This window comes from Acartia tonsa, chromosome 10, assembly GCF_053477335.1.
Source record: "Acartia tonsa isolate MP-2025a chromosome 10, ASM5347733v1, whole genome shotgun sequence".
Taxonomy (NCBI): Eukaryota; Metazoa; Arthropoda; class Copepoda; order Calanoida; family Acartiidae; genus Acartia; species Acartia tonsa.
In genome coordinates this window covers 43,783,931-43,806,313 of record NC_137269.1, presented here as the reverse complement: position 1 = coordinate 43,806,313, position 22,383 = coordinate 43,783,931, and the positions used below count along the sequence as shown (strand labels likewise).

The following is a 22,383-nucleotide window of genomic DNA, read 5'->3' as shown; positions in this document are numbered from 1 at the left end:
CTAGTGTTTTACTCTAATGGAGTAATCGATACCAGGCAATTTTACCGTGAACTGCACTAGATCCAGGGATAAGGGATGGGAAACGTAAGAAAATATTATTCCAGGCCTATTTTCCAACTAGGCCTAAAAAACCAGTTTCGGGATGCTGCAGTAGTTAGTATTGACAATTAACTATCAACTAGAATAATGAAATAGCTAAATAAGTTCAAAGAAGATAATAGAATAAATTCAGGTAGCTAGCCTCAAGTAAAAATATATTTTTTTTACCCAATATATAAATGGCGTTTGTTAAAATTATGTTTTGATTTTTTTTCTCCCATAATTTTTTTTATCTTTTACTCTAGTAATTTGAATTTTTCAGAAAGCTATCATTGGGTTTGTCGCTGACAGATTTTAGGTTGTGTTATTTTTAATTTTATTTATGAGTAAACATTTTATTTGAAAATATCATTGCTAATTAAAATCGAAAATGAATAAATTAATAAATAAGCAATGGGTAACATTCTATCAACTTCTATGGATACTATTAGGTAATTATAGATTTGTACTGTGTTCAAATTGACTAATAGTACAAAAATTAAGGTTAATGTGTTTTATCCATTCCGTATAGAATTTTTAAAATTTGAAATACAACACTTCATTTATAAACTGCCAATTGAATATTCTTAGCTACGCACTTCCTAAAAAATAATCCCGTTATTTTTGTTTTTTCTATATGGCCCTTTTTTAATGTTTAACTCTAAGCAGATTAAGCTAATGTGATCTAACACCATTTATATTTATTTTTTAATAGCAGACGAATCATTATTTTTTCTAAGATTGTCTGCTTCTAAAACTTCCCCCAATTGGTGATTGGTTGACAAAAACAGGCCGATTCTTATTGGTTTAGAGCTATAGCTACTTGGGAGCGTCCGCCAGTTTGATAGTAATTAATAATAGTTGCAATATCCTTTTAGAATCTAGGCCGGGACCTAATTAATGGCCAGGTTTCCTATCCCTTATCCCTGACTAGATCTAAAATTAATAAACTTAACAGTTTCTACGCAGTATAAACTCTGTAGTTTGTAAACAGTGATGTGCACAGCAATTCACCATAGAAGGTGAAAACAGGGGAAGGCAGGTTTTTCCCAGTTTCAATTTTAAGGGGAGTGTTGAACCCTCTTTAACATGCTAGTGAGTGTAATCATGGTCTATGTTATCTAGAGATTCTATGAAAGGGGCATGTGTGACGTCATAAAAATACGTATATTATCCATATCTTTTTTTATGTTTTTTCTTTATCACTTCTCCTCTTATCCTTCCTTTTTAGACGTATTTTCATGACGTCACACATGACACTTTCCGGTGTCCCGTCGTTGACTAAAACACATCTTAAACATGTTGGGTTAATTTGTTTGATAATTGTCCCCAACATTTTTAACCAATAAATTTTGGGTATCAGTATAATTCACAGTCTCCCTGGTAACAATGCCATTTAATTATAATTTAGGGCGTTAATTATCCTTTATCCCTGGACAAAAAAACGCAATTTTTTTCTATTTACTTGTGCGCATACAGGGCAGGCATCTAAAGGGAAAAGACAATGGCCGATTAATTGATGTACATCTACAAAATTACGCATTCTGTAGATTACAATTAATAGTTGAAACGTTTCCACAGAAGTTTCCAACGAATAAGAAACAATTTGTTGGGGACTTTTGTAATAAAAAGCCCAATGTCCCCTCCCTCCCTGCATACAAGGTGACACACACACACTTTACTAAAAACATTACGAAAACTCAGGGAGGGAGGTGACATTGGACTGTAAAATTACCTGGTACCCAAAGTTTTATAACAATGTTATCTTAAGCTTAATCACTTTGGGTAATTTAGGTAGTAATTTTGTTTATCATCATTGGGGATGTACATCAAATTATCGTTCAGCGCCCTTAGTTTTAGGCTATACAATACTGGGCACCTCAATAATTATAATAAAGTAACAGGATGTCTGTGTGTTTGTACCGAAGAATCTCGCTAACCGCTGAACCTATCAGGTTCTCCTTTACAGGGTAGCTTCTAAAGGTCCTGGGAAGGTTTATAACTATTTTGGGGAAGGGTACCACCACCAGCCCAAGAGAAATCGCCCCTAGAAAAAAATTTCCCTTCCCCCCCCCAAAAAAAAAAAAAAATTACTTTTTCTTTTAAAATCTAAAATAAGAAATTAGGTTATCAATTTCGACTCTCCCCTCATCAAGTGTCCCTAGAGGTATCTAGGGGCGTAGCCGCTAGTCCTAGTATATTAAGTAGTAAGTTTTTTTGTCTATAGCTTAAGATTTAGATTACTACTGAACACATTTTACATTTTTAGGTAGGTTCCAGTATGATTTAAGATATTTATTTTTTACGTGAGACTTGGGATGGTTTTAGGATATTTTTTACTTCCTAGTCCCATTCGGCACAACCGCAAGTGTAGAGTACAAAACGAAAAAGTCAATCTTATTCTATCGCATACATTTGTCTATAAAAAGAATGTGAAACAACAATAAATAAATACAACAAAGAGGGAATTTCAATTGATATAAATAAATCTCTAATTACCTAACATTGCACTTTTTGATAGCAAAGTTTTTCTATAATTAGGGTCGGTCTGTACGTCCGTCCGAGACGGATAGCTTTTTTCGTTAATTTGAGCATGTTAGAATTGTCCTATCGATTTTAAACTTTGCATGGTGATTCCTGTAGTAATTAGGTACGATTTAGAAAGCGTAGCAATTCTATAATCGTTACCAGAATGTCCGTAAGAGCATTTTAAACATGCTGATTTTTTACTTTTTTAACAACAAATTTTTATGTGATCTAGTTATCTGATTGTTCTGATTTTTGGTATACCGATTCCTGGGACAACATAGTTCAATAAAAGCAACTCTATAATCAAGTCTTTAAAATGTAAGTATGTTATAAACATTATCCTGTATGAAAAAGTTTTTCAACAAATTTACTCACAATTTTGCTTTGACTCTTATTCATTTATTCTGATTATTCTGACACTATACAACTGTTAATGCCCTTTTGTCCTACCGTTTCAGAGCTTCGCTTTTATTGATGTTGTCATCCTTGTTTTTTTTTTAAAGCGAAGCTGTTCCACACTTATAGTGTTTGACAATAAGTAAGTACGTCCATTCTGTATTTTTTATATGTTTTGATACAATTTTAACATGAAATAACTGTACTGTTACCCAGATTATTGCACTGGTGAATCCTAAGACTATTGGTAATACTATTACAAGCATAGTATCTCTATAACTACGTCTAAATGTACGTTCGTATTTTCTCAAATTTATAAATATTAACATTAAATAACTTTAAAAGCTTTCAAACTATTGATAATTGATTTGTTAAACTCTGTTTTTATGCATGTATTTACCCTTGTTTAACCTTTTAAACTTAAATATTTCTTAGGTTAGATAATGTGTACATTTAGTTTAACTAGGATGACAACATTAGAAATGATCAACTGAAAATTGATTGACCATTTCTTCTCTAATTTCCGAAGTTGTACAGCAGATAACCAACCAAACTATTGCAAAAGCTATTTTCAGCTACTCCGGTCAAAGGGAAAAACGATATAATGTATAAACGATTTATACATTATACAATATACATTCAAAATTTTAATCTTTAAAATTTTGATTATCTTTTTTTGGAAGTTTGAAGCTTTTTTAGCTAGTAGTAAATATTGAGATAGGATGAGGGTGCTATGTACACAATCGGAAACTCAAATTCAGCTGACCTTAGAAATTGCTTAGTAACAGTCAGGGACCTAAAGGAAAAAGACAATGGCCGATAGGTAGGTTGCGGGTAAAATCCGTAAAGGTTATGTGTTTTAAGTTAAAAACAGTAGTAGAGCGATAAAAATTTATGTTAACTTTTTAATAAAATTGTTGTCTATAGTTCTTTTCAATAAGAAATACACATAGTGAAAATTATCGTTCTACTACTATTTTTAAAAGCGAAGCTTTTCTATAATTAGGGTCGGTCCGTCCGTACGTCCGTACGTCCGTCCGTCCGTCCGTCCGTACGTCCGTACGTCCGTACGTCCGTAACGGATAGCTTTTTTCGTTAATTTAGGCATGTTAGAATTGTCCTATCGATTTCAAATTTTGCATGGTGATTCCTTTAATAGTTAGGTACGATTTAGAAAGCGTAGCAACTCTATAATCATCACCAAAATGTCCGTACGTCCATTTTAAACATGTTGATTTTTTTACTTTTTTAACAACAAATTTTTATGTGATCTAATCATCCGATTGATCTGATTTTTGGTATATTGATTCCTGGGACAACAAAGTATAATGTAATAAGCGAAGCAACTCTATAATCAAGTCCTAGAAATGTAAGTTTGTCCATAAACATTATCCTGAATCAAGCAGTTTTTCAACACATTTTACTTACAATTTTGCTTTGACTCTTATACATTTATATTATGATTATTCAGTTCTGACACTATATAAGTGTTAATGTCCGTTTGTCCTACTGTTTAAGTGCTTCGCTTTTATGGATGTTGTCATCCTTGTTAAGCCTTAAAACACACACTTTTACGGATTTAACCCGCAACTTACCTTTACCTTTATAAACATCCCCGATGATACACAAAATTACCCTTTCTATAATTTACAATTATTGGTTGAAACGTTTGGACACTTATCTAAATAAACCAACCAATCAAAATTCCATAAAAGTCCCAAAAGGGGGTACGCCAACAAATTAGAAAAAGTTATCATAAAGACTAGTGTAATAAAAAGCCCAATGTCACCTCCATCCCCGGGTAACAGTAATTTATCAATGATCATTGAAATATATAAATTAGTTTTTGTCCGTCAGTCTAGGTCTTTTATTCTACATCAAGAGCTTCTTTACTTATGGATGTTGTCATCCTTGTGTTATATATATAAAGATTGTGGGGGGGGGGGGAGGTACATATTACCCACTAAATAGGAAATCCCTCGGTGGTTTACCAGTACATTTCCGAGAACAAATATATAAGTAAACATTTAGTAGAATACCTTACATAGTGTCTGTAATCCACCCATCCCCCCATACCCTACTCCCTCTAAATGTTTTCAAAAAATTCTTTTAACCCTGCAGGGATCTTTAACCTTCACGGGAAACGTCTACTAATTTGCCTTAAGTATCCTAACTTATAAGTAGGTACTAATAAATATCCTTTTAAAACTGCGAAAAGAAGCAGGTTTATATGGTCCAATAGAAATATAATTACTTGGATCTTGCACAAGATTTTCAAATCCTTATACTAAAGTAACAGGATGTCTGTGTGTCTGTCTGTGTGTCTGTCTGTGTGTCTGTGTGTACCGAAGGATCTCGCTAACCGCTGAACCGATCGGGTTCTCCTTAACAGGGTAGCTTCTCATAAGTCCCGGGAAGGTTTATAACTATTTTGGGGGAGGGTACCACCACCCTCCCAAGAGAAATGACAAAAAATCGAAATTTTAAAAAAATTAGGGGAGACTTCAACGTCAAATAAAGAGGTATCGTCATAAAAATTAACTTTAACAAACAAAAACATTTAAAGTGCCACTAGAGGCCTCTAGGGGCGTAGCCGCTAGTACTCCAATAAAGTGTTACTCACAGCTGGCTAAAATAACGATACCCCCCCCCCCATCCACCCCCTTTACCCCCTATTATCCCATTCTACTGGAAAAATGAACTGATTAATTAATGAGGTCTATAATAGCAACCTCAAAAATTTTTCTTATGTCAGTATATTCTATATCCATTTATGGTCCACTAACAAAAAAATGGATTGTTCCGAATATTCTGAACGTATCTTACGTACGTCACCCTATCTTATTTCATGGAAACCATTTAGAAATACATTACTAGAGTTTCCACGTAAATTATATGTTATTTAAAACCAACTATCTTGTTTTTTTCTTGCTATTTATGGATTTTTCACAATCTATTTTAAGAAATGTTTATTTCCTTGTCATAACGTCATTCAGATCACAGGTTGGGGTTCCTGTGCCGACTTTCAATTAAGCCTTTGTATATCAACCAATAGCGTCGGAAATATCAACACAGCCAAGACGCTACCAAAGAACAGAAAGCAATTTGCTAGCAGGATGATGATTAAAGTCCCTCAACAGATTATGACGGCATACGATAGAATAGCCAATGAGAGGAAAGTATACACTGTAATTGACCAATGGTAAAATTTATGCTGACCTCTTATTGGTTATTTTATCGTATGACGTCAGTATCTGTTGAGGGACTTTAATCATCTTCTGCTAGCAGACGAAAAAGGTCCCCACCATTTGGGCCAGGTGGTTGTCTAGGATATACATCTATACTTATATATTTTATATTCAGATAATTTATGTTTCCTGATGATTTTGTAAAGGTAGACGGTATGTCCATGTTCATCTCCTATTGGTCGTGGCTTCGGCTCCCGTCCTGAATAAGAATGAAGGATGACAGTGATAGGTCAATACAAGATAATTGTTGATCTTCTTAAATTACTAAGTTCTACCCCCCCCCCCCCCCACCTTTCAATTTATTTAATATCGTACCAAAAAAATTATGTTTGCGTTTTCGAAATTACCAGAATTAACTTAAGTCATTGCATTGGTAGAAACACTATATATATATTTTTTAAGTAACAAAGCAACTCTATAAATAGAAATATCAATATGTTAATATGTACGTCCGTCAGAAAGAAACGTTATCGTAGAAACAAGAATATCTCAACTATTATTCTAAATAGAAGGCTAAATCCATTTGTTAAATTTAATATTTTTTATTTCATATATAGAAAATTTATTTTTACCCTTCAACCTATTCCTGAAACCATATAAAATACATTTTTTTTATTTGGGATTTCTGAAGAAACTAGAATTTCAGAATTATTTTGCATTTTTTTATTTATGTTGAAGAATCAAAAGTAATCATTTGATTTTGAACCGAAACAGGAATGGTACTACATAATAAGGGATGAAATAAGGAATATTTCAAATGGTTTACTGACATCCATTAGCGTGCAAAATTGTATTGTAGAGGGGTGTTTACACCCCCTAAAAACTGAAATAAGGAAGTCCTACGCTCCCCTTTTCATCAACCTAACATTACTCTGTGCAGGCCACCGCTTATATCACTATCCCTTTTAAGATAGCTTCCCTTCTGTTATAATAGTATACAAGTTTTGCAAATGGTATTAATTTTTATTTAAACTTAATTTTTTTCAATAATAAATATTGAAATAATAATATAATTACTAGAAACACAAAAACATAACATGATTCAATTATTTCTGCCAGTTTTGCTGCTTTGGCTGCTTTGTTAAAATTGGAGCGACTAGCTTGCTGCAGCAGTTTTTCTGTTTTTTGTTGGCTGTTTTATTTACAGAATGTATCTGCAGCTGCGGCTGAGTCTGCCAAACCTTTTAAATAACCAGGGATCTAAAGGAATAAGAAAATGGCCGATATATTGATGTACATCCTCAATGATGAAACACAATTTTACCCCTTATGAAAATTAATGGTTGAAACGTTTGAACAATCAACTTAATGAATCAACCAATCAAAATTCACTAAAGTCTCAAAAAATAACATTATCATAAAACTTTTGGGACTAGTGTAATAACAGCCCATTGTCAACTCTCTCTTTCTGAAAATTACCAAGTTCAAATTGTACTTTTGTAAAATGTTTTACTGATTAATATTTACATTGAAAAATTGTAAAGTTGTGCATTTTATTGTCAAAAAACTTTATTCTTTCCTTGTAGAAACTTGATCATTTACTTTTTACTGAATCTGGACCTTAAACAACTCTTTTTAAAGATAAAACCGTAATAATAAAGCTTTTTTATTAGGTTTAGCAGTTGGTTGACTTGGCTTTAACCCCGCAAAGAAACGGCTAGAAACATTCCATTGGCAGTTTCCTAGATCATGGAAAGAAAACAAAGTAGCGGGTTTCGTCGTATTTTCAAGGTAGCTTTTCTCCTATTTCTAGCCCCTGTGGGGGGCTCTAATCAAAATCTACTGTGAAAATACGACGAAACCCGCTATTATCCATGATCCATTTTTAGTTGTATAATATAAAAATCGTATGTTATGCTTATTTTTTGGCAGGTTTAGGTTAAGTAACGGTTATATAGCAGGGACAGTTTCCCGTAGGTTAGAATCACCTGCAGTGCAGTGGCTAGGGGAAAAAATGCTAAAAATGAGGGGGTTTGGGGTTCGGTGTTTAAGAAATCAGAGTTTACTGGTCACTTCAATTTGAAAGTTAATAGTAATGGGGATGGGGGACTTTGTGGTTCAATCATGGAATCAAGGAAATAACCTCAGTTTCAATCATTCCAAGGTACAAAGATAGAAATTAGAAATTTAATAACTTTCAATTATGATATGTTTGTGAGAATATTCAATAATTTAACCACTTTACAATAGTTACAATAAACATTATGCTTGATTGTCAAACCGTCTTTGCGATTATTTTTTACTATTTTTTTCTACAGAGCTGGATCTTAAAATTGTTTAGAGGTGCGCTGAATCTGGGCAATCCAGTTCAGCGCACCATTGGATTATTATATATGAATCTTTAAATCGAAATGGCATGGGCGAATCATCGAGTACCATTGCCGGGCCAAACTGGGGTGAACTGTATTTAACCCTTACAGATCGGGGGGGGGGGGGGCTCAGAGAGCCCCCCCCCTTTAGTTTTTTCAATCTCATTTTTTTTGTAGGTAAGATGGAGAGCTGTAACTTCATGACTTTTTAAGTTTAGTAATTATACGTCGGCAAGAGTTGATTTTATTAGGATATCTGGTCTGTGTCGGTCGTGGTGTCCGGTCAAAGTCGGTTGGGTAGAAAAAAAAATTAGAAAAAATTCTAAATAAATCTTAATTTCTACATTATGACTTTTGTGTATAAGGTAGAAACCCAAAATTTTTTTGGTGAATACTTAGATATCAATGACCATCTGAGAAAAGTGGTGTTATGACCGTTTGACCGCTCCCTGACCGACTTTATGACCGATTTTTGTCTGGCTTTTACTACAGACATATATCATGAATATCGTGGCTTCTATTACAGCTAGAGACCTATAATTTTTTTTGGTAAATCCTTGAGCAACAATAAACAGATAAAAACATTTTTTGCGCCGCCAACCGCCGTTTTATCGCCGTAACCGCCGAAAATGGCGGTTTCCGTTATTTGCCGTTTTTTGGTGATGATCAGAAAAAGTATTTTTTTTGTTATGAAAAATAAAAGTTCGTCCTAAAATTTGGTCATCCTAGCTGCAAAATTGGCCTCTCTACAGCTGTTTTAAAATTTAGCGGCTGGCCGCTAAAAAGCGGCTAAAGAGCGGTCTGACTGCTATGACTAGAAAAAGTAATTTTCTCTAAAAATACACATGAACCACCAGAAAAAAATTTTACGTCTTTATCTGTACCAGGAGCCGAGATAGAGGGGGGGGCTCAAAGAGCCCCCCCCCCCCCCCCCCCGATCTATTAAGGTGGGAATTGGGGCCCGATCTGTAAGGGTTAATAAATAAATATTTTTTAAAATTATTTTAATATTTTTGGCAAAACTATCGTGAAAACATTTTTATAGTTATTTTTAAAATAAATTATATTTTGTTTTATATAAAATACCATACTGACCCGGCTTAAGTAACAAAGTTGTCCTGGCTCGTATATTGAGTGTCGCCAGCGATCTAGCAACACCGCGCCGAAAACCTTTTAAAGATCCATGTTTTATAGCAGTGGCTGTGGCGCACCATCAGCGCACCTCCGGTTTACCTCTGAATCGCCCCGATTCAGTGCACCCCTAAAACGATCAAGATCAAGCTCAGAAATTCATAAACAAACTAGCGGCTACGCCCCTTACATGTATTAGAAAGGATAGAGAAGAGCTATAAAATAGCTTAAAACAAGCATAGAAAGATTTAAATATGAAAATAAATAGCCTAAAACAAACACAGTACCTATGTGAAGCTTTTTAAAAAGATAACTCAATCGTAGCTAAAAAACCTTACTACTTCCTTTAATATGATAAGGATAATTAAAACTGCTGAATTCCTATCCCAAGCATTGATAGTTTGCAGTAAAGTTTGTACCCTGTAAAGTAATGAAATAATATAATCAAATCTTTTTTAAAGTCAGTTTGTTGAACTGATAACTTTGCACTGAACAACGATTTTAATTGATTTGAATCAAGTAATGTTTGTTAGTTTTTGTTCAGTTTACTTTTAATCTTGTGTAGATTTAGTTGAAGTTTTTTATATTGCCTAAAAATTAACCTATCATTGGTCATTTGTATTGTATGACGTCATTATTTTATAGGCACTATAAAGAGCTTCGCTATAGTTTCTTTGTGTTTAGACCTAAGTAGTCTTGGAGTAGGACGAGAGTGAGACACTTTTATATAGCCACTAAGGCCAGCTCAAGCTCCACGTTCAATTACTTTACATGCTCTCATAGGAGCTTCTTATTACCTAACACTTTCCAAGTATGGCAGGTGTCCAAAATAAAGTCACTTTTTAAACGCATTACATTGTTAAACAGATGTTAAATTAAAGATAAAAATAAAAGTTACCGTTTATTTCATAGAAAATTTCAGGTGTCGTTGGCAGTCCTTTGATATGCTTTATTCTGTCTGGAATAACCTAAATATAATATGTACAGTCCTATGATATGCTAAATTCTGTCTGTAATAATCTAAATATAATATGTACAGTCCTTTGATATGCTTTATTCTGTCTGGAATAAACTAAATATAATATGTACAGTCCTTTGATATGCTTTATTCTGTATGGTATAATCTGAATATAATATGTACAGTCCTTTGATATGCTTTATTCTGTCTGGAATAAACTAAATATAATATGTACAGTCCTTTGATATGCTTTATTCTGTATGGTATAATCTGAATATAATATGTACAGTCCTTTGATATGCTTTATTCTGTCTGGAATAAACTAAATATAATATGTACAGTCCTTTGATATGCTTTATTCTGTCTGGAATAAACTAAATATAATATGTACAGTCCTTTGATATGCCTTATTCTGTATGGTATAATCTGAATATAATATGTACAGTCCTTTGATATGCTTTATTCTGTCAGGAATAACCTAAATATAATATGTACAGACCTTTGATATGCTTTATTCTGCCTGGAATAACCTAAATATAATGTATACAGTCCTTTGATATGCTTTATTCTGCCTGGAATAACCTAAATATAATGTATACAGTCCTTTGATATGCTTAATTCTGTCAGGTATAATCTGAATATAATATGTACAGTCCTTTGATATGCTTTATTCTGTCTGGAATAATATAAATATAATATGTACAGTCCTTTGATATGCTTTATTCTGTCTGGAATAAACTAAATATAATATGTACAGTACTTTGATATGATTTATTATGTATGGAATAACTTAAATATAATATGTACAGTCCTTTTATATGCTTTATTCTTCCTGGAATAACATAAACATAGTATGTACAATCCTTTGATATGCTTAATTCTGTCTAGAATAACCTAAATATAATATGTACAGTCCTTTGATATGCTTATTTCTGTCTGGAATAACCTAAATATAATGTGTACAGTCCTTTGATATGCTTTATTCTGTCTGGAACGTACAGATATTGCCCGCTCACTGTTTTAAGCGGCATAAGAAGGCCTACAAATAATTTGGAATAGCCTTAAATCAATAATGCATAATTATCTCGCAGTGCAGAAAAATGCGCGAAAAAGGCCTATTTTAAGCATTTTTTCATCCTTACCGCTTAAAATGGTGTGCGGGTATGATCTTTACGTTCCGCCGTTTGACAGCTAGCAGCCTTTAAACTTCATAGATTTTTGGCATTATTCGTTACCAGCAATATTTTACCGTGAACTGCAGTAGATCCTAAATTTCTAATTTAGTGTAGGTTTGAACTTAACAAAGCATTTGACGATTACTGTTCAAATTGTATGATTATGAACCTGCTTGCTAGCCGGGAAGTATTTGGTTTGGATTTTGACTACCGGCTGCTTTGTCTGATACATGGCACTTGTATTAAGAGTAGTGAGAATGTATTTGAACAATTGTAACTTCAATACAAGGTTTGTACAATAAAAGGGATGGTTGTCTGAAAATGTGTAATTTTCTAAGCATACAATTTTACAATGTTAAATGGCAAATCACCAATACTTGTTGAAAAATTCACCATATCTTTTACGCGACGAATGCCTCCATCCTACCTGTGATTCTATTGGCCATCTGACTGTAAACTCGTTTATTGCTGACGCTAATCTATCTCGATCTAAAAAAATGATTTATATGAGAATTTTTTAATAATCGCTGTATCGATATACATACTTCTAAAAAGATATATCGAACCACAAAAAAATTATATAAAAACTAAGCTCATGGAAAGAAAAAGAAGAGGATTTCGTCATATTTTCACAGTAGATTTTTAAAGGCTATTTTAGGTTAGGTTAGGTAAATGTAATTGATTGCCTCACAGGGGCTTGAAATATGAGAGAAGCTACTGTGAAAATATGACTAAACCCGCTTCTTCGTTTTCTTTCCAAGATCCAAAAAATATCTAAAAATATTCTAATACAAAATTAAACATCAAAATTCTAAAGACTTATATTTAGAATTATATCTATTTATAAGAATAAAGCATTCATAAAGATTAAGAATAGTTATCTATTTATTTCATCGTATTATAGACAGCTTTCCGCGGATATTGAACTAAAAATATTTATGATTAAAACCAGTTTTATTAGACCCGACCTAAAGCCCGATCTAACAAAAACTGGTATTAATTTTATGATTTTTATTCATAAGATGCTATACATAATTTTTCAGGATGGTTGAGGACCGGTTCAAATACAGCGGATATTAATAGGATTCGAAGCCATACTGGAAAGTGGTTTTTTATAGTGCTTTATGAATATTCTTAAGTTAAAACTTGTAATTAAAAAATAAATTTTTTGCAAAAATTGTTTATAAAAAAGTTTAAAAGCTGAGTTGTTTCAGTTTGTTGAGTACTTTTTGTCCAGGGATGAAAGGGATATAACACTTTAAAATCAATTTGCAACAAATTATTCCGCCATTCAAATTGGTTCGCCATGAAATTGACCTCCCATATAGGATAAATTTTTTTATCTATTTGAAGATTGTATATGCAAAAATTCTGCGTTAATATTAAAAGCCTTTTTTATGTTAGGTTTTGCTAAAAATTAATATATTAAACCCCCCCCCCCCCCCCCTTCAAGTACCACTAATAGACTCTAGGGGCATAGCCACTAGTCTTTTATAAATTGAAAATTATTGTTGATAGAAAAATGGAAAAACTGAATCTTTTAAGACCAAATCCACTATCCTTTTCCCCTCGCATTTTTTTTTGCAAAATTAAAATCTATTTATAACTGGACCAAGCTGAAACTTTTGTTTGAAGTTGCCTACGAATCAAAGCAACACTGACTATTACTCTTTATCTTAATTTCAACCGAATTACAACCGGTTCTAAGTCATACTAAAAAAATCGTATTAAATCCAGTTGTCTACAAATATAAAAATATAAAATCATAATATTAAAACTTTTTTTGTTAGCCCGTGCCTACGGCATCTCTGGCAAAAAAAAGCTAATTTCATTCTTATTATTATACATTTTCATATCGGCGGAAAGCTGTCTAAAATACTAGGCGATAAATAATTATTATCTAATGAACAAGAACGTCTAACTAATGGTAGCGAAGTGTGTTTGAAATAAAGAAAATTATAAAGGTATTAATAGTTAATTATCGCATCGTATTATAAACAGCTTTCCGCGGATACAAAAATGTACAATTACAAGATCAAAACTAGTATTGTTAACCCCGAGATTCCGAAGGCACGGGCTAACAAAACTGGTTTTAATATTATTATTGTACATTATAATATTCGTAGAAAATTGGATATAATACGATACGATACATGATTTTTCAGTGTGGTTTAGAACCGGTTCTAATCCACTGGATATTACTCTGCTTCGAAGCCATACTGGAAAAGTTTAGGCAATTTTATTCTACTAAATTCGTTGCGTGCTTGTGTGTCTTGAATCTTATTTATTTTATATTATTAAAAAAGCCTTATATTGAATATTTAGTATACTATTACTATCAATTATGCTTGTGTTGGTTTAAATGGCAACGTAAATATCAGACAAATTTTCCAAATAATTTCAACCATGTCCTTTTTATTACATTTTATAAGAACTTAAATTTAAAGAATTATAATATGAAAACAAGAATAGCTGCTTTCCTTCAGAAATTCCCCTCCATTTTTTGAAGCATTTAATTATCAACCTACGGACAGAAGGCTTATAGAGTAACCTAACTGCTAATAATTATTTTGTTTTTTGAAATTAAACAATTAACATTTTATTCTAAGGAATTGTTTGCGCGCCTTAACCATTAATTGTTTTGAAATGCAATGAAAAAAGAAAAATAATCATACTGCAAAAATGATTAATGTACTTTAATAATACGCTCGATGAAACCCACTTAACCTTGTTAGAAATCAATCATAAATGTCTCTATTTTATATCACAACTTGTAGCTGCTGCATTTTTTAATTTAAGAATTCAGGTGGGTCGTGCCCCCCCCCCCCCCCTATTCCTTCTCCAGCTTAGTGATTTAGCACAACCTAGTCGGCTTAGTTTCATCTATTTTTTAAATACTAGATTTTTATTAAGTTATACTGTAATATTCTATTTTTAACATTTCAAACAAATCAACCACTAATTATAATCTATTGAAGGGGTAATTTTGTGTATCATCATTAGGAATGTACATCAATTTATCGTCCATTGTCTTATCCCTTTAGAGTCCTAAATACAACCAAAGGCTAAAACAAAATCTCACATTTACACCACAAATACGTATGTTATGAGAATCTACGAAAAAATTTCAAATCCCTATCTAACATAGAAGCTAAATAGATCTCAATTGAGCTCACATAATTTCTAAACGTACTATTAGGGACGTATAGACATACGTAATTAAAGAGTAGCTACGCTCTTTTTAAAAACTGGGGATAGTATCAATCATTTTTGTTTGAAAAAGTATGAAAAAAATCAGAAAAATATAATATTGTAACAATTATATAATACAATAGACATATTATATAAGATTTTTAGAGCTTTGGTCAGACTCTTATAGAACAGAGACAAATTTTATCACAAATATGAAAGAATCAAAATTATTATAACTCATTATAATGTAACAGGTGTTTGCTTGTCTGTACCGAAGGATCTTGAACCGATATGATTATCCCTTACAGTGTAGCTTCTTGTAGGCCCAGGGAAGGTTTACAACTAGTTTGAAAGAGGGTACCACCACTCTTCCCAAGAGAAATCGCAAAAAAAATATTTAGCGTTGAAAAAATATATTTTGACAAACAGTTAATCCTAACATAAATTGAAAAGAAAACTTTCAACATGCCCCTAGAGGCCTCTATCTATTCTCTAGATGATCAAATCGACCCCATAATCCGTCATACTAAAAGAAGAAATTCTAGCAGACAAATCTTTGTTTAATTTTGTTATATACGATCTATTCAAGTAATACGAGTGAAAAAGTTATTTTTTAAAACAAACTTTATCTAGAAATACGCCTTTTATAGCTGAATTTTTTATGCGAAAAAAATGGAAAAAAATATACCAGTGCAAATCTGTATTATCTCTATTTGTTTGAGGTAATCAACAAGTCTAGAACCAAAAGCAGAGATTTGTGATCAGTAATTTAAATCAATTTAGATGCAATAATGAACACAGTAAAAGTGTCGGACTGATTATGACGTAAAAAAAATTAGCTAATGAGAGGCCACTATAAATTTTACCATTGGTCAACAATGGTCTCTCATTGGCTAATTTTTCTTTACGTCATAATCAGTCCGACACTTTTACTGTGTTCTGCAATAATAGTTATTTATCGCATCGTATTATAGACAGCTTTCAGTGGATATTCTTTTAATACACGTTGTAATAATTAATTTGTAATACTATGCTATACATAATTTTTTAGTATAGTTAAGAACCGGTTCTACTCCAGCAGATAATAATTGGTTTCGAAGTCATACTGTAAAATATTTTAAATGGAAACTGTAGAATTTCTGCTTATGTTCATCAATTGTTTGGCAATTTTCTTTCTTATTGCCGTTTTGTCTTTCTTACCAGGGATCTAAAGGAATAAGACAATAGATGATGAATTGATATACATCCCCATAGATGATACACAAATTACCACTTCTGTAGATTACAATTAAAATGTTTATAAATCAACTTGATGAACCAACTAATCAATATTCAATAATATTCCCCAAAGTTGTTGAGCCAACGAATGAAAAAACGTCATTATAAAACAATTAGAGAATAGTGTCCGCTCACTCCGCTTTCCTACTGATACAAGACAAGGATGACAATGTCCAATGGTAGCGAACGGTTATTGAGAGATTTAAAGTAACATTTGAATTATTTGAATGGCTGAGGCTCATTTAAGAAATGCAAATAAATACAACTGACAGGTAAAATTTTTAAAGTTTTGGAGGTAATTGAAAAAGCTAAAGATTGTAAAAGATATACAGTGTTATAAAGAAAAAAAATAACACAAAAATATACGAAAAAAGAGAAAAACTCTATCAACTAAAATTCTAAACTATTTTCTTTTTATGTTAACATTAAATTTTGCATTATAAAAACCATTTATACTTGCTAATTATAGATCTGTCTTTTTCCAGACTATTTTGATTTAAACAAAATAAGTTTTACTAAAATTTTATATTTATTTGACAAAGGTATAAAAAAGTTGAAAGAACGAAAATACTTTTTTTATATCCTTTCCTTTTTAATCTTTTTGAATGCGAAGCTTTTCCATAATTATGGTCGGTCCGTCTGTACGTAACGGTAAGCTCTTTTTGTTAAGTTAGACAAGTTTAGATATTATTATTCTGTTCATCTGATTTTTGGAATAATGATTCTGGGACAACAAGACACAATATTTAAGTGAGGCATCTCAATAATCAAGTTCTAGAAACTATCATTTGACTGTATTTGCTCAACTTTGCAACAAATGTACAATTTTGTTTAGACTTACAAATTAATTTTCTGAGTTTTAAGTTTTGACACTCTATGGTCTACAAGTGTTATTGTTCATTTGTCCTTCCTTCTGATCTTAGAGCTTCGCTTTTATGAATGTTGTCAACATTGTTAATGAGTTGCTTTGTAAGGTGATCTATTTGAAGAAAAAAATATTTCAAAAAATCATTTATGGGGTTTGATGTGAGGGGGGAATATTATTTCAACCTCCCAATCATAAAAAAGACACATTTTTAACAAGCTTTCAAATTAACTGAACACGCTTTGTTGATAAACATTAATAAACAAGAATGACAACATCCATAAAAGTTCTGAAACAATAGGACAAAGGAACATTAACAACTGAACTAAATAAGCAGAATATAAATGTAAAAAGTCTAAACAAAATTGTAAGTATATTTTAGTAAAGCTAGTAATAAAGAATTTTTTAAAGATCTATTGTAAATTGCTTAAACCCTTAAATATTATATTTAAAGTCTTGATTATAAAGATGCTAAACAAATGATAATATGCCTATTCGTTCAAGGAACTACCATTTGAACTATTAAAAATAAATAACTTATAGCTACTGACGGACACGCCCCGAGAATATAAAAAGCTTAGCTGTCAAAAAGGGGAATAACCATCAATCCTTATTTTGTAAAGAAACATCAAATCTATCAAGCTGATATAACTTGTCAAATATTTATTCATATTAGAAAACAAAAATGACATTGACAACATCCATAAAATCTCTACAATTATGTGGTATGACAAACGAACATAAACACTTGAAGAGTGTTAGAACTAACAGGAATCATCATGCAAAGTTTGAAGTCGATAGAACAATTCTTACATGCTTAGATTAACGAAAAGAGCTAACTGTTAATTATATACGGACGGACGTAAGGAAAGATATAATTATAGAAAAGCTTCGTTTTGAAAAAAGTAGTAGACATTTTTTAAACCAAAAAGGTATATATTTGATATCAGAGATTTTTCTAGAATCATTTTTTTTAATCTTCATCTTTTCCCTTTTTTTTTGGGGGGGGGGAGGTTAATATTTTTCCTTAACGCCATATCTTTTAGAGTGATGAAATGTAAACCTCCCCTATTATGAATTATTGGTCAGTTCGTTCATCCAGTAGGAGTGAAAGGTATGTGGTTAAGGGGTTGGAAGTGGAAATTGTTTTCTTAGCCTGCTGCAAATTTTACTTTATAAGAGAATTTTAAATTTGGTGTAAGATCCAAGTAATATTAAATCCATTATACTAATGTAAAATAAGCAAGGAAGGCAATTAATGGAAAGTTTTATTTTTTCCCCAGAGATAGGGACTAGTCTTACGGAAAATAATATATATTTAGAACACATCAATCAAATAATTAATTACAGATACCATTGCTGTAGACAAAAATAAGTGTTTGAAACGTGTGGACACTCAACTTAATGAACCAACCATTCAAAGTTCAATAGTACCCCAAGTCAAGGAATAAGAAAATGTTATTATAAAACTTTAAGGAATCGTGTACTAAACACTCCAATGTTAGGGAGGGAGGGGACATTGGACTGTTTTTCTAGTCCCCAAAGTTTTATAATAACGTTTTCATATTCATTGGCTTAACAACTTTAGGGACTTTTATTGAATTTGAAATGAATAGTTCATTAAGTTGAGTGTTCAAACGTTTTGACCACTAATTCTAATCTACAGAAGGTGTGATTTTGTGTATCATAATTGGGGTTGCACATCAATTTATCGGTCATTGCCTCATCCCTTTAGAACCCTAAGGTTAAATAAGGTGGGATAAGTATAATTTTAGTTTGATGTAAAATTGATAAATTTGTTTTCTTTTTTTACAAAATTTGTCTATGCCCGCGAACAATGCTCTACTACCTTTCCAAAAACTTTCAGGGAAATTTTACCCTGGGGAATTATTAATTCATAATTATTTGTCTTCAAAAGTACAGAAAAAAATTTTTTTTTGTACAAAATACCTACTGACTTAGTAATGCAAAGACATAAATCAAATGTAGGTTTCTGACATTTTGATATCAATTACTTGTTTGATAAAATAAAAAAAGACGTTTGTGGTGACTCTTATGTGACAATTGTAAATTGTCCAGGGTATTAAAGGGATAAGACAATGGCCGACAAATTAATGTACACTTTACACTTTATTACCCCTTCTGTAGATTACAATTAGTTTAGACACTTAGCTTAATGAACAAACCAATCAAAATTCAATAAAAGTCCCCAAAGATATTAAGCCAACGAACAAGAAAACTCTAAATTAAAACTTTAGGGACTAGTGTAATAGACAGCCCGATGTTTTTTCTTCTTCCATAAGCTTTGTTTAATTTTGGGAGACTTATTTCTACATTTTATTAAACTTATTTAGATATTATACAAAAACAAAAAATGTACATGATAAAAAATATGAAAAGCAGTAAAAATTTTGTAAAAATGTTCAAGACTATCTAATGTAAACGTTTTAAGTGTTTAGTGCTAATTTTCTCAAAATTAAAGAAGCACTTAAAAATAACAAAAACAAGGATGACAATATCCATAAAAGCGAAGCTCAATAAACAATATAGACGGGTGACAGCCTATTATTGAGATTCAACACATAAAAAAAAACACAAAAATCTGTCAAAAATTCGAATAAAATTCAGGATTGCTTTTACGGATATATGCATCGACGTTCAAGAGGGGGAGGGAGGTTAAGGGGTATTTGCCACCCTCAAACCTATCAAGCACCCCTAAAAAATTTTAAAATTCATCTTTTTTCTTCCTCAAACATTTAAAACTCCTTATTTTACCCCCCTCAAAATAAAAAAGCTTGAACGTCCATGAACATATTGGTCTACTTTCTTGGTGCATTATTCCTTATTGTGCCAGAAATAACAATTTTACAAACCCGGGTTGTGAAAAATAACTTTTAAGATTTCTTAGCTATATGACAAAAAAAATACATAAAAAAATCTAAGAAAATTTTTGGTATCAATAATAGGATTACTGTATTTGTTACAGGAATCCTCATTCCAAGTGTAAAGTTTATATCACAATGTCTTAAAATAAACAGAACAATTTGTTATGAACAAACAAACGCATTCTAACTATAGAAAAGCATTACTCAAAGAAAAAATAAATTAGCAAAACAAATGTACTTTTAGCAAAGGACATTTTCTAGGCCTGCCTGCGCTTTTCACTGAGAACAGAGAATATATTTTTACTACATGCATACACAACCAAGTTACTACGGATCTAATTATTAACCACATTATTTTTATTGTTATTATTTGGTCTATAGAAGAAATAACTTTTTAACAATATGCACTCTAAAACAAGGAGAATTTGGTTCATAATTAGCGCAACAAAAGAATGTCTTTGACTTGAGAAATGCAGGAATCCAAAAAAGTAAGACAAAGGCTGATAAATAATATATATATATCTCTAATTTTGTTACACAAAATTACCCCTACTGTAGATTACAATTAGTAGTTGAAACGTTTAATTACTCAACTTAATGAATTAACTAATTAAAATTCATTAAAAGTCCCTTGGGTTTTTAAACAACGTGGTAAGCTTTTTTATCTGTAGCGAAGGATCTCGCTAACCGCTTAACCGATATGGTTCTCCTTTACAGTGAAGCTTCATATAGGTCCAGAGATGGTATCAGGCTATTTTTCTACAATTCCATATCTCTTCGATAGAGCCCTTAGATTCTAGGGGCATAGACGCTAGTATATATGTATTGTATATACTTCAAAACAAATTAATATGTAAAAAAGTACATTAATGAAAAAAAATAAATAGACTGCCTTATAAATTATAACAATAATCTCAATTTTAAATTTTTTATTCAAAATTAACCTCGAACGAATTTTGGATTCGATCTTTAAGACAAAATGTTTAAGTTAATACAAAAAGTACTTTCTTAAAATTAACAAGAATACTTTTTTCATAGGATAGCAATAAATCATGATATTAAGTAGTAAGTTGTGTGTATATGTCGTAAAAGATCTTTTAAACGACTAAACCGAACTTAACTTTAAACATTTTTGTGGAGAAAGTTTAACAATGGTTCAAGGAAGGTTTTAGGCTATCGGTAAGTGGTGTTGGAGAGGGTCCCACAAATCTCTGAATGAAAGGGACAAAGCCACTAGTTACATTGCGGATTTTTTTATTGAAAATTAAATCACACATTCTCAAATTCAAAAGCACATAAATGAGAAATGAAAATTTTTTATATTTTTATAGTTGCTAAAAGCAATTTTATCAATTTCAATCATGCAGTGTTTAAAACTAAACTTAAGAAAGCTGTTTTAACATTTTCATCTTAAAAGCTTTAAGAACAAGAAAACATTTGGATCTACTGTAGTTCACGGTAAAATATTGCTGGTAACGAATATTGCCAAAAATCTATGAATTTTAAAGGCTGATAGCTGCCAAACAGCTGAACCTACAGATCATACACGCACACCATTTTGAGCGATATAAGAAGGCCTACAAATAATCTGATAGCAAAGATCCAATGATGCACAGGGAAAGCTTCACTGAAGAAAAAACGCGTAAATAAGGCCTTTTTTGTGCATTTCTCTGCACTGTGAGATAATTATGCATTATTGATTTATGGCTATTTTAGATTAGTTGTAGGCTTTCTTATGCCGCTTAAAACAGTGTGCAGGCATGATCTGTACGTTCAGCCGTTTGGCAGCTAGCAGCCTTTAAAATTCATAGATTTTTGGCAATATTCGTTACCAGCAATATTTTACCGTGAACTGCAGTAGATCCAAACATTTGAAATGGGAGGATAAAAGCACAAACTAGAGACAAACAAACAAAGTAAATAGAAGAATATTTTTATTTAGGGATCTTAAGGGATAAGACAATTGGCGAAAAATTTATGTACGTACCCAATGATAAACAAAATTACCCGTTCAGTAGATTAAAATTTTTTGTTTGTCCACTAATAGTTTGTAACCAACCAATAAAAATTCAATAAAAGTATCCAAAGATTTTAGCCAATGAACAATTTATTGTGCTTATAAAACTTTGGGTACTAGTGTAATTTACAGTCTATTATCCTCTCCCTCTCTGGCTCTTATTAAAACATCAAAATATACAAGGACGATTATTTCCATTTGTAAAGCATCTGTAAAAACCAATAAATATAAATTCAAGGAAAAATTGGCCAGGGAGGGAGGGGACATTGGGCTCTTTATTTCTCTACTCCCCAAAGTTTTAAATAATGTTTTCTTATTAGTT

The 22,383-nt window shown here is 31.8% G+C and overlaps 1 protein-coding gene across 2 annotated transcripts in view; it reads right to left on the bottom strand.

The window, feature by feature from the left end:
- The window catches only part of LOC145330108 (cytosolic carboxypeptidase 2-like), a 119,887-nt gene that overhangs the window by 86,594 nt on the left and 10,910 nt on the right, over positions 1-22,383 (bottom strand). For both annotated transcript variants that reach the window (XM_080174696.1, XM_080174697.1), the window contains exons 2-4: positions 12,252-12,313; positions 10,590-10,659; positions 6,383-6,450 (exon numbers count right to left, since the gene is read on the bottom strand). In XM_080174696.1, coding sequence (XP_080030822.1) covers positions 6,383-6,450; positions 10,590-10,659; positions 12,252-12,313 — 200 coding nt within the window. The remainder of the gene's footprint in view (positions 1-6,382; positions 6,451-10,589; positions 10,660-12,251; positions 12,314-22,383) is intronic.